Source organism: Nanorana parkeri, unplaced genomic scaffold, assembly GCF_000935625.1.
Source record: "Nanorana parkeri isolate BGI_ZX_2015 unplaced genomic scaffold, ASM93562v1 scaffold65, whole genome shotgun sequence".
Taxonomy (NCBI): Eukaryota; Metazoa; Chordata; class Amphibia; order Anura; family Dicroglossidae; genus Nanorana; species Nanorana parkeri.
In genome coordinates, this window is record NW_017306333.1 from 840,303 (window position 1) to 854,253 (window position 13,951).

General features: G+C 41.4%; 1 protein-coding gene across 1 annotated transcript in view; it reads right to left on the bottom strand.

The window, feature by feature from the left end:
• The window catches only part of RAB3IP (RAB3A interacting protein), a 50,528-nt gene that overhangs the window by 23,999 nt on the left and 12,578 nt on the right, over positions 1 to 13,951 (bottom strand). Inside the window, exons 2-5 of the mRNA XM_018576347.1 lie at positions 4,087 to 4,350; positions 3,246 to 3,504; positions 2,153 to 2,248; positions 292 to 369 (exon numbers count right to left, since the gene is read on the bottom strand). Of these exons, the coding sequence (XP_018431849.1) occupies positions 292 to 369; positions 2,153 to 2,248; positions 3,246 to 3,504; positions 4,087 to 4,328 (675 nt within the window). The 5' untranslated portion in view covers positions 4,329 to 4,350. The remainder of the gene's footprint in view (positions 1 to 291; positions 370 to 2,152; positions 2,249 to 3,245; positions 3,505 to 4,086; positions 4,351 to 13,951) is intronic.

The window sequence follows — 13,951 nt, forward strand, 5'->3', positions numbered from 1 at the left end:
TATTGTTCCACTATCTGCACAGTGGAGGATACAATGTGGCCTTAGCATAAAAACACAGAGCCTTGTGTAGAAGTAATTACAAGATGGAGAGCATTGGTATTAAACATGCTCAACACTAGTTTCCTACATGGGACAAGGATCCAACAAAACATCACAAAAAAAGATTGGGATCCAATGGGGAAGCACTACCAATAAATGTCTAAAATCAAGTAAGGACAAAATATAGAAATTAGTAATATGAACCTGGAAAGTTCTCAAACAAAAAATAAAGTAGGTGATTTTACCACATACCTTTCCATGTGCTTCTTTAAGCTGTTTCTCTGCTGTGGCTTGTTTAACATTTGCTTCTCGTACCATTTTATGTGCTTCCTAGAATTACAAAAAAAATAGCTGTTTACATAAATCTTAAAGCAGAACACTATCTAAAATGTAATAAATGGAATAGTAGGGAAGGTCTAGGATCTCCATCAGTTTCAGTGTAGTTTATGTCCCATCAATTCATGTACTGGTAAAACCCCTACTGGTGACACAGCACAAGTGAAACCCACTTTTGTTGCAGTCTGTGTCCCATTAAAGAGACTCTCCTTCCTAACTGAGACAACTGCTTTGTAAATGCGCAATGTTACCTGCAATATTGCTGTTGTACAACATCAATATTTAGACTGAACCTGTCTCCACTGATGCCAATGCCCGTTGCCAATTTAAAAGCCCAGTCAAGCAACAGAAAGTAAAGAAATCTTACAAATAAAGAGTTCTGACATGATGCACAACTGTTCCAGCTAAAAGACTCAATAGGTTTTAAGCCACTGAACAAGCATGCCAGCCGGTAAACCAGCTTATATTCCCCACATATCTCCCTCTGTACAGATTTTCTTTAAAAACAAAGATTGTTTTTCATGGTCTTCTGTTAGCAACTTGCCTCTGAATAAACCACTTTCTGAGGTACAGCATAATACATGTGAATTGGAATAAAGTCAAACTCACTTCAGGGTCTGTGAAATCCTGGACAGCCTCAATAATATGCCATGTTGTAATATCCACTAATACATATAATGCCATTGTATTGCTGGCTTTGACAAAATGCATGGACTTTGAAAAAAGACATTCAGTTCAAAAGGGCTATTTCCTTTGGAAGTAACAACAACAGTAGCACATTGGTACTAAACAGATACCCAGTAGGTGCACTGTATGGGCAAAGTACAGCATCATTTTAGATTGTCTGTGATTCGAACACTAAATGTACATTGATGATCTGTCATATTACCCCCCTCCTTTCAAAAAGCCAACCTATTTTTCCATATCAGATGTTATACAAATCGTCTTACATTATGTAATAGGTTTAAGTTGCATTAAATATAACTCCTATGGATATTACATAATCTGGGTTACAAGAAAATTTTGACAATTGCACCAAACAGTTTATAACCATTTTAAAAATGGTGGTGATGTTAATTTTGTATATTGCAGTAATAAACATGATTCTCTCTTCTATGTCTTTAACATTAAAAGGAGAACTATGGGGTAAGTGTTTTTTCCCATAGTTCTCCTAAGGGTCACGGGAGGACATAAACTAGCTTCCTCCTGTGACCCAAAGCTCAGTATATCGCGAGCTACAGCTCGCGGTATGCTGAGACCGCCGCAGCCGGGACCGATACTGACATTACTGTCAAAATCCACCCAGCTGCGTGAGTGACAGCTGGCTCTACCTATCTAGAGGCAGAGCCAGCTGTACCCGCCCCCTCCCCGTCTGTTCCTCAAGTCAGCGAGCCGTGAGTGACAGTCACGGCTCTCTGCAGGGACATAATCGAGAAGTGAGCGAGAGACGGTATGCGTTCGCTCATTTTCCGATCTATTGAGCCGACTTGTGACAGTTTCATTGTCACACGTCGGCTCGAACTATGAGGTTAAATCACTCACCTCATAGTTCTCCTTTAAAACCACTAAAATGAAAAGGAATAGAAGGCGAGTTACCTTTTTTAGAAAGGCTGTGCACGTGCACACACACGCACACACTATATACGTGTGTGTGTTGGAGATTAATATTGTCATATTCACTTTCTCATCTAAAAAAGGCTCCCATCAGCCTCTGGAAGGATATTGATAGGACAAACTCTCGTGTTCTTTTTTGCACTTTGTATACAAAACAACTTACTTCAAATAGACTAGCTGTGAGCTCTTCCAGCTCCTGGCCAAGTTGGTCCCGCACTTTGGAAAGTCTTTCACATTCTTCATCTTTTAGTTTCAGCTCCTTCAAATAATACAATAACCAGAGAAGCAAAACGTTATACTGTAGCGACAGTACATACAGCACATGCAAGTCCTCTTTGGAACAGATACAGGACAACCCATGATTTATCACTCCCAACTAGATTTAAAGATGCTGGTGCCTGTGTCTCAGCAGGCGCTCAGGAAATCACTTCAGATCTGAACTGTACACTTTCAAAAGGCATGAATTTAAAGTGGACCTGAACACAGATTTGCTATGTTATAGGGAACATAAGGAAATATTAATTGTGCCTAAGCACAATGTCTTGAATTCTTCCTGAAAAATAGCAGTGCACCTCCTGGTATGAAGGTGCCTAAGCACTTCTGCGCCTATACAGCCCTATGACTGTACATCTGCAGTGTGAGAGCTAAGGCATTGTTGCCTCTGACTTCTAGTTTCAAGGAATTTAGTGATGTCTTTATTGTGCTGCTCACTGTTCTCCTTGCTGGAGGCTCTGAAATGATAAAAGCCCTATATTTCCTGAGACTGCTGCCCCCACACAAACAGGATGGGGGGGGATTTATCAAAACTGGAGCAGACACAATCCGGAGCAGTTGCCCATGGCAACCAATCAGCATCTCTCTTCAGTTTGCTCAGGTAAGATTTGAAAATGAGACAGAGAAGCTAATCGGTTGCTGTGCAGATCTGCACCAGTTTTAATAAATTCCCCCCAATGTGCTACAACACAAGACAGTAATGGGGAAAAGATCAGCTACAGGGAGACCACAGACAATACCGGTGACTAGTCCTTTCTAGTCTCTATGTACAAAAGTTAGGAAGGGATGCTAAGTTTTGTACATAGAAACAATTACACCACTTGTCGTTATAGTGAGGCTCACAGAATGACTCAGAATTTAGGGACCTCAGAAATATTTTAGCTAACGCTACTGAGGCTGCAATTAAATATAGTCAGTTTTCACAAGAATAGACTTTGGCTTGCACAATAATTATCATAGGCTAAAATAGTGCACTTTATTACTCTCTGAGCTTTAGCAAGTTCCTCCTTCAGTCGTTCATATCCTTTTTCTCTGACTTCTAGCACAGATGGACTCCGCAGGTGGGACAGGCTGTCTGTACTCCAGCTATGCACATCATCTGGCCCGTCCACTACATCTGTCAGTGTTGCTCCCTGTAAAAACTCTCTCTCTGCACGGTTGCTGTCCTTCCTCCGATTGTGTTTGGGTGAACATGTCTGACATACAGAGGTAGAACATGACAAAGTATCCGATAAGCTGGTGCTGTAAATAAGATCATGTACATACATATTAGTGAATTGCTTTGCTTATTTGAAAACTCAAATAACTTACTTACTTAAAGTCATATGAAATGTTTAAAATACACTACACTACCCAGCTCAGTGACAAAATATATTCTGGGAAGTTTATTTTGGCTTTGCCTAAATATAGATGCATACAACCTGAAAAAGTTCAAGAAAATGACCCAATTTTTCTGTGTTAACTTAAAATAAAATGTTAATCATGCAGTCTAGCAAAATGATTTCCTGTACACCAGATTTAAATACAGGTACATTTCTAACCAATATCTAAGGCTGGCTTCACACAGATGAATTGTGGTAATAAGCAGTTATATGCATGCATTTTACTGCAATGCACAGCCCTTTGTGTGTTGCACTGCGGTGCCCTTGATTTAGAAGGTGCCTGACACCTCAATGCACAAGAACGATATGCAGCATGGCACCCGCACTGCAGCACAACACATATGCCATGATTTGCGGTGTGCTGGATAGAGAACTGCTAATGCCCTGCAAAAGACCAAAAAAGTGTTAAGGGGCATGATTTGGTTGTTCAGCTAGACCTTACCTTCTCCCTGTAGCATCCCGACAATTTAAATGTCTTGGTGAAGAATACACAGGCTGTGTAGGTAGGTCAGATGCATTCAATGTGTTTGTCTGAGAAGGGTTTGAAGTGACACTTAAATGTCGATAGACAACATTAGGTGAGGTAGTCCGTTCCTGAGGCTTCACGTCAATAACCCCAACGTCTGGAGTTGTGGGTGAAGCAAGATTCACTTCATGAAATCCTTCCAAGGGGTCACTAGCCATAGTATACACATCATCCACACACCTGAAATAAACAAACTAATGTTAAAACTGAGGATCAGACTAAGGCCTTGTTCACACCAAATGCAGACCAGATTCGGTCAGGTTTCTGCACACGCAGTGTAGTGGGTTGTGCCGCGTTTTAGGCCGTTTTTTAAAAGTTTAATATGGACTTGTTCACACCAAGCGCGGAGCAGATCCGGACCAGAGCAGGTGCAGACCGGATCAAAACTGCGTCCAATGTATTCCTATGGTATTTTGACCTCCAGTTCACATCGCAGCGTGCGGATCCAGACCGGATTAAAAAAATGCGGCAAGCCCTATTTTACCTGCTCTGGATCTGGTCTGGAACGCATCAAAAACGCATCTAAAACGCAAAAACGCATCAAAAACGCATGCAAGTGCTTAAAAGCCCAAGTTAAACTTTAAAAAAAAAATGTTTTTTTTTCTAACCAAAACCGGCCCTAAACGCATCAAAAACGCATCAAAAACGCGGCACAACCCACTACACTGCGTGTGCAGAAACCTGACCGGATCTGGTCTGCATTTGGTGTGAACAAGGCCTAATGGTTCCAAAACAGTTAAACGAAAACCTTAGTACTTTCTTAGTCACAGAATAAACATGCACAGAATACACCAAAGTCAGAGTGAAGTCAGGACAACTGATCAGTGTACTTGTTCCCACTAAGGCCCCGTTCACATATAGCGACATACCTTTTGCAGCGGATCCGCACGGCCGGCATAGCGCGACTTTCGGGGCGACGTTCCAGCGACGATCCAGCGACGGTAGCGCGACCTTCCCCGTCGGGCTCCATAGAAAAAAAGTAAAATCGCGCAAAATCCGCCGAAAAAAGGGTCCGGTAGAAGCGACTTGCGACCGCGACGAGCGACATGGAGTTAAGACAGCTCCATTAAATAACATTGGCCAGCGACTTCTCGCGATATCGCGCGGCAAAAATGCGCGATATCGCGGCGGAAATCGCGCGACAATTCGCTATATGTGAACGGGGCCTTAGGCCCCATTCACACATAGCGATATATCGCACATTTTTGCCGCGCGATATCGCGAGAAGTCGCCGGCCAATGATATTCAACGGAGCGGTCTTAGCTCCGTGTCGCGGTCGCTTCTACGGCACCATTCACACTGAGCGATTTATCGAGCGATTTTTGCAGCGATATCGCTCATATTTCCACACGATATCGCTCTATGTAGCTTCTCCAATCCATTTCAATGGAGCTGTTCACATCTCGTCGCTCAATATCCCTCAATATCGCTTGTAGCTCGTCGCTGGTAGCTTGTCGCTCCTACATGACCCTTTTTTCGAGCGATTTCGAGTGATATTGCTCCTGATTGCATACAGCCCAATAGGAAAAAAAAACGCTCAATATCGCTCGTCGCGCAATATCGCTCAAAATCGCGCGCTTTTCATGTCGCTCAGTGTGAATGGGGCCTACAGGACCCTTTTTTCGGCGGATTTTGCGCGTTTTGCTTTTTTCTATGGAGCCCGACGGAGAAGGTCGCGCTACCGTCGCTGGAACCCCGCCCCGAAAGTCGCGCTATCCCGGCCGCTGCAAAAGGTATGTCGCTATGTGTGAATGGGGCCTTAGGGTTTCAGAAAGTGGTAACAAATGGTGGCCCATACATTTCCTACAGTATAGGTTTCCTTTAAAGAGCAAAACAGACTAAGATTTTCATCTGACATTTGACAAATGTTACTTTTATTAAAAAACTTCTTTAAAAAAAGAAATTTTTTTCCCACTATTGAAGTTTCAATGATGGCAAAAGGCACCAGCTTGAAGGGGTTTTGTAATTGCTACAGTAGGAACTCCGTCTGTCTATTCAAGTTGATGACATACAGTGGTTTAAGAGGAACGATATATTTTAATGAAGATGTTTACCTTTATATAAAAGTTAAACTAACATTAAAGCTGGCCACACACTTCTAGGAAAAAATACTTGGATTCTCCCATCCACACTAAACAGCTTGGATGGAGGAATCTCTACTGATGGACTGTTGTATTCTGACATACAGTGCTCGCAGCAGAATACCTGAACAAATTGACAAACAGATTGGCTGCAATCACTGTTCAGGTAACAATTTTCAGCCTTAGCTGGAGTGGTGCCAACAGGGCCACCCACAGTTTGAATTTCGGACAAATCAGCAGGACTCGGGCAAAATTCAAGCAGTGTATTGCCAGCTCTGCTCATGCCGTTCAGAACTCCATCCCAGGATTTAGGGTTTGTTCACACCATGTCCGGACCAGATCTGGAGCAGGTCTGCAAACGCAGTGCAGTGCATTTTTACCACTTTTTTTTTTAGCTTAAAATGGGCTTTCAGGTGCAGTCCAGTGCGTTTGTATGCATTTTTGATGCATTTCCATACGTTCCAGTGCATTCCAGGCCAGAGAAAATAAGACGAGCAGTATTTTTTGGTCTGGACCGAAACAGACTGCGCTAGTGTAAACAGGGCCCAGAAATACATTGGGATGCTTTTTTGGTCCGGGAACAAACTGTTCTGTCTAGACATGGTCCGGACATGGTGTAAATAAGCCCTGAATATTGAAGAATTCAAGTCTTGATATATGGTCCCATTCAAGTCAAAAGGTTATAACTTAAAAAGGGAAATGAAACGTTTTTAGTTCCAGTAGCCTGTCCCCCCACTGCAAGGGTTAACTGCACGTTTATGCCTAAGGGACAGAAAAAAGCTGTTTAATTTACCCGATCCCTGCTGCTCCGGAGGTCGGTGCTGTCCCCTTCTCCCCCTCCACTCTGGTTATGGACTCTCCCTCTGTGTCCTCACCTACAATGCGGGACTATGGAGCTTGATGGTGTCAAAGGTCCTTAGAGTGAAGGGGAAAAGAGGCTGTGGGGACTGGTCTAAGAGCCGGTGGAAGCCAGCAGGAGTGGGGTCAAGTAAGTAAAACAGCTTTTATCTGTCCCCTAGGCATAAACGGAAATGGTCGGTGAGTTTAATGCAAATTAATTTAGGAAGGCTGGGATAGCTTAGGTGACTATGTACTATGTGTTTAAAACAATATTCTGATCAGTTCATTGTTTTGTTTTGTAATGGATGACCTTGTAATAATCTGAGATTAAGCATCCAGCTGAGGCAGTATTTAAAGCGGAGTTTGACAGGGCTTGGGATATAGTTTTAATGTTTTTTTTTTATTATTATTAGATTAGGATGTTGGAATGTTAGCTATTAAAGGCCCGGTATAACTTAATCCCTCAATATCGCTTGTAGCTCGTCGCTGGTAGCTTGTCGCTCCTACATGACCCTTTTTTCGAGCGATTTCGAGTGATATTGCTCCTGATTGCATACAGCCCAATAGGAAAAAAAAACGCTCAATATCGCTCGTCGCGCAATATCGCTCAAAATCGCGCGCTTTTCATGTCGCTCAGTGTGAATGGGGCCTACAGGACCCTTTTTTCGGCGGATTTTGCGCGTTTTGCTTTTTTCTATGGAGCCCGACGGAGAAGGTCGCGCTACCGTCGCTGGAACCCCGCCCCGAAAGTCGCGCTATCCCGGCCGCTGCAAAAGGTATGTCGCTATGTGTGAATGGGGCCTTAGGGTTTCAGAAAGTGGTAACAAATGGTGGCCCATACATTTCCTACAGTATAGGTTTCCTTTAAAGAGCAAAACAGACTAAGATTTTCATCTGACATTTGACAAATGTTACTTTTATTAAAAAACTTCTTTAAAAAAAGAAATTTTTTTCCCACTATTGAAGTTTCAATGATGGCAAAAGGCACCAGCTTGAAGGGGTTTTGTAATTGCTACAGTAGGAACTCCGTCTGTCTATTCAAGTTGATGACATACAGTGGTTTAAGAGGAACGATATATTTTAATGAAGATGTTTACCTTTATATAAAAGTTAAACTAACATTAAAGCTGGCCACACACTTCTAGGAAAAAATACTTGGATTCTCCCATCCACACTAAACAGCTTGGATGGAGGAATCTCTACTGATGGACTGTTGTATTCTGACATACAGTGCTCGCAGCAGAATACCTGAACAAATTGACAAACAGATTGGCTGCAATCACTGTTCAGGTAACAATTTTCAGCCTTAGCTGGAGTGGTGCCAACAGGGCCACCCACAGTTTGAATTTCGGACAAATCAGCAGGACTCGGGCAAAATTCAAGCAGTGTATTGCCAGCTCTGCTCATGCCGTTCAGAACTCCATCCCAGGATTTAGGGTTTGTTCACACCATGTCCGGACCAGATCTGGAGCAGGTCTGCAAACGCAGTGCAGTGCATTTTTACCACTTTTTTTTTTAGCTTAAAATGGGCTTTCAGGTGCAGTCCAGTGCGTTTGTATGCATTTTTGATGCATTTCCATACGTTCCAGTGCATTCCAGGCCAGAGAAAATAAGACGAGCAGTATTTTTTGGTCTGGACCGAAACAGACTGCGCTAGTGTAAACAGGGCCCAGAAATACATTGGGATGCTTTTTTGGTCCGGGAACAAACTGTTCTGTCTAGACATGGTCCGGACATGGTGTAAATAAGCCCTGAATATTGAAGAATTCAAGTCTTGATATATGGTCCCATTCAAGTCAAAAGGTTATAACTTAAAAAGGGAAATGAAACGTTTTTAGTTCCAGTAGCCTGTCCCCCCACTGCAAGGGTTAACTGCACGTTTATGCCTAAGGGACAGAAAAAAGCTGTTTAATTTACCCGATCCCTGCTGCTCCGGAGGTCGGTGCTGTCCCCTTCTCCCCCTCCACTCTGGTTATGGACTCTCCCTCTGTGTCCTCACCTACAATGCGGGACTATGGAGCTTGATGGTGTCAAAGGTCCTTAGAGTGAAGGGGAAAAGAGGCTGTGGGGACTGGTCTAAGAGCCGGTGGAAGCCAGCAGGAGTGGGGTCAAGTAAGTAAAACAGCTTTTATCTGTCCCCTAGGCATAAACGGAAATGGTCGGTGAGTTTAATGCAAATTAATTTAGGAAGGCTGGGATAGCTTAGGTGACTATGTACTATGTGTTTAAAACAATATTCTGATCAGTTCATTGTTTTGTTTTGTAATGGATGACCTTGTAATAATCTGAGATTAAGCATCCAGCTGAGGCAGTATTTAAAGCGGAGTTTGACAGGGCTTGGGATATAGTTTTAATGTTTTTTTTTTATTATTATTAGATTAGGATGTTGGAATGTTAGCTATTAAAGGCCCGGTATAACTTTCATGCAGTATATCGGGGCCTCTCAAAATGTACACAACTATTTTATATTTACTGAACAAAGAGCAAGCTAGAAATAGCATGGTATTTAGAGACAGCTGCAGACCTGTTCCACCCATGATAATTGGGTAATCAGGTGAAAATATTTAAAATATGTTGACCAAAAGTACAGGGCCAGACAGACATTTCCAATATTTAATATTTATTGCCATGTAGCATATTAAAGCCAACCCATACTAAGATTAGATACTGTTAAATAATTTACAAAGAAATTGTATTGCAATTATCCGAAAACCCTACTGTTCTATCTAGTCTATGCACCACATCGGCACAGGTCATGACCACTGTCAAGAAACAGGTCACCTAAAGTAAGCTGGAGCTGACTTCTCAGAATTCTCTCAGAAGTAGCATTATCTAACCATTATAGAAAAGTAGTGAAACCTCTGCGCTAAATCCTAACAGCAAAAAAATAAATGATAGATCAAGCTGCCAGTGGTTATGATTGTGTACATACAATTACAGAAGACCTATACAGATCAGCCATAACATTATGACCACTGAGAGGTGAAGCGAATAACATTGATTATCTGGTTACAATGGCACCTGGGAGTGGTATACATTATGTAGAAACTGAACAGGAGTTTGAAATGTTGACTTGGCCTCCAAATTCGTCAGATCTCAATCCAATTGAGCATGTGTGGCATGTGGTGGAAAAAAAAGTGTGATCCATTGAGTTCATCCTCACAACGTACAGAACTGAAAGGATCTGGTACTGATGGCTTGGTGCCAGAAAGCACAGCATACCTTCAGGAGGTCTAGCAGAGGCCATGTCTCGATGGGTAAGCAAAAAGGGGAACCTACTGAATATTAGGCGGGTGGCCATAATGTTATGGCTGATAAGTGTATATTATCTAACTATTCATGTAGTCGCTTCCATATTATTTTATCATATTATGTTACAAACCACCTAACTTAGACTTAAGCAAGTAAGGTGAAATGAAAACTGAAATATATCATTTGTAATATCGTTATGGTGTATACTCCATTCTCCATTTGCAAAACATTGCATCATCTGTATAAGCAAGCAGCAGGCTCTCGAATGATTATATCAAATTTCTCAGGGACAAAAAGAAGGAATCACTTTATAGATCCTCATTAATTATGTATTCCTGATTCATGTATCATTAGGAGATACAGATTTTGCTTTTCCATCAACAAGCAGGCCTGAAAACAATGGTAATCTCATTTTGATAATAAATGTGATGATTTTCCAGCGTTACATTTCCATGGAAATGATATACAAAAGCAACATTCACCAAGAACTTTAAAATATTCTATGCCAAGGACCAAGGCTGCTCTGCAAACAATATATCATAACTCATCTAACTGTTATTACAGGATTAAAAATTCAAACAGGCCAATACATGAACTGATGATACAGTGACTGTATTTATGAAAATATAAATTGGTTTATGCATCTGTATTTTTAGTTAATTTTGGTGTGCTTTGTGTAGTTCTTCTTGTATTTCTGTGCAGTAATTCAATGCAAAACTTTGTCTCTGTGCAGGAGTTTCCTACAATAAAGACCGGTCACTGCTGCTCTCTCTCCTTGTGCAGGGTGCTTGGTCTGTTCTCCGCCCCCTCCTGTAGTTTTCTGCAGGCAACCTGTAGTTTGCTGGGTCCCTCCCACAGCTCTGCTCTCTACACAGGCTATGTACAGCAAAATGGTGATGTCACTGCTAAATTTATATGGTAATATGTGCATTTCCAAAAGGTGTTTTGGTGCACACAAAGTGGATATGTACACTCTTCGGCTATTGAGGAATATATTTGCATTTTTTGCCCGGAGTTCAGCTTTATAGGGCAGGGTGAAATGTTTAAAGTTGAACTACAGGCAGATCTACAAGACAAACATTACTCTATTCATTAACACGTTATTACACCTATTTTGTTTCTTAAATGCAAGCAGTGCAAGTACCTGTATTTTACTTGTTATCAGCCTCTTGCACACAAGACCTGTAACTGTTACTTAACCACAGCAATAAAAAAATGTATGTATATATATCTCACACAGGAGCTGCTGTGTAATGGTCTATTCACACCATAACGCATGCGCTAATGCAGTTGTGTTGCGCTGAGTTTCCATTGTAACACATTTTATATGTGTTACAAGGCGCTGCATTGCTTTTTTTTCTTCTCCATTTCATTTCCTGTGAGGTCACAGCCTTCTTTTTCTTTTTCAGTGTGTTATGCTGATGCGTTTGCACACATTTAAAAAAAAAAAAAAAGAGCATGCTCTACTTTTTCTCAGTGCAGCTAAGCGCAACGCAATGCGCTGGTGTGAACTGTCCTCATTGAACGTCATTGTTTTTTGAGTGCAATGCATTGGGAATGTGTCGAGGAACGCATCCTAACACATATGGTGTAAATGAACCCTATATATCGGATCTAGGTGGAAAGAAATAGAACTTATATGTATTTTATCAGTGTATTTAGCTGTTTGCCCAGCTTCAATGATAAAAGGTATGCAAACCCTAACAACGAACTTCTCTTATTTGGTTCCTTATATTTTTTAAGCATAAGATTGAAAGCATTCTGTTTAGGGATGCACCGATATTAGTATCAATATCGGTGCCGATTCCGAGTATTTGGGCGAGTACACGTATTCGCCCAAATGCTCCGATGCCTAGCACGAGTACTTCCGGTATCAGGAAGCCGGGGTTGCGCGTCACTACACGCTGCCCGGTTTCCCGATTGGCCGGGAAGCGGCTCCATGCTCTCTCGCATCAGGAAAAAAGAAACCTTGGAACCAAAATAAACCAGTGAGATATTTATTGTGGCAAGCGAAGTATAAAACAGGCATATACACACAAAATGTAACATATCCCCCTTCTGTCACTTGCTAAGTGCACAATAACATGTTAATAAGATGTGGATGAAACATTTTTCTGCCAACAACATAACTAGAAGCCTTAAAAAATAGAACGTAAGCTTGGAAAGAACTGCGTTAAAGCAATATGTGGTTTGTTAGCTTACTAACAGCAAGCTTGAAGAAATGCTATTCTCATGTTGCAGTAAATTGCAATTGATACCCCTGTTCTCCAAAGGAAAGCCAAAATCTGTCTTGGACAGCGGTAGAATTACACAGCACTGAAAAACGAGGAGAAGCTTCTCATACATGATTTATACGTTTCAGGGAGAGCTTAAACATCAATACAAAAGGAAAGACAGTAAGTACAATGCACAACAGTAGCCAGATAGAGGAATGAACTAAGAATAATTGCAGTCACCTTTCAGCCAAGTCCAACTATCCGATCATATGAAAAGGATATCATCTTTAGAAGAGTCTATAACATTGTGACGAAACATACATGTGTGGCTCACAATTCCTCCAAAGGGTTGCAAATTTAATATTTTGAAGAATGGAGCTGTAAAATGACTGAATGCTGTTAAAAATTCGGGAACATATTTTATAAAATGAATATGACCCTTAAGAGAACTATGGTGAAAAACACTTAACCCATAGTTCTCTTTTAATGTTCACATTACTTGTAATCTGACAAGCTCACATTACAAGTAAAAACTTTCACCAAAGTTTTACTCATGCGCACAAATGTCCTCGACTTGCAATGGCATTGAACAAGTTCTTTACCAGAAACAACCATCTTGTGTATACTGTGTTGTAAAGAACTCAGTAATGAACACTTTTAAGTCCAGTGACTTTAGCAGAAGGCTTATATACAGGAGTTTGTTGTATCTTTTGCAGGGTGAAAGGGACACACTGTCCTAGCATAAGATCCAAACACACACACACTTCCGAGCATGGATTGAATTCTAAAAGAGGAAAAGTACCAGTGACATAATTAGCACATTACCAGCTATTAAAAAATAATATTACAGGAATAAGTTGTAGGTAGTATAATTAGTAAAAGGTAAAAAGTAATTAGTAGGACTTTAAAGTAAACCACATCTAGGATAATAACAAGTATAAGTACTGTATTTTTCCAAGGACAGTGGACCAAATTAATTTGTGATGATAGAGCATATTTAGAGCTGGTATTTTAATCTGTATATTCACCCTCCAATGCACAATGATGTTGTAGTTAAGAAGATTCAACTTTTAAGATTAAAGGAGATTATTTATAAAAGTTCCACCCTTCGCGTGGCACTAGCTCCCCTAGATAGGAAATCCTATACTCGTCAGTGCCATCTACACATTATTAAAGGAGAACTATGAGATGAGTGATTTCCACTCACCTCATAGTTCTAAGCCGACCTGTGACAATGAGACTGTCACAGGTCGGCTCAGTAGATCGGGAGGTGAGGGAACACATACCGGGTTCCCTCACCTCTCGATCCTGTCACGGCTCTCTGCCGTGACAGGGAGAGGGGCTGGATTCCCCTCTCCCCGCTCCGATCTGCCAGCGCTGACTGGCGGAACG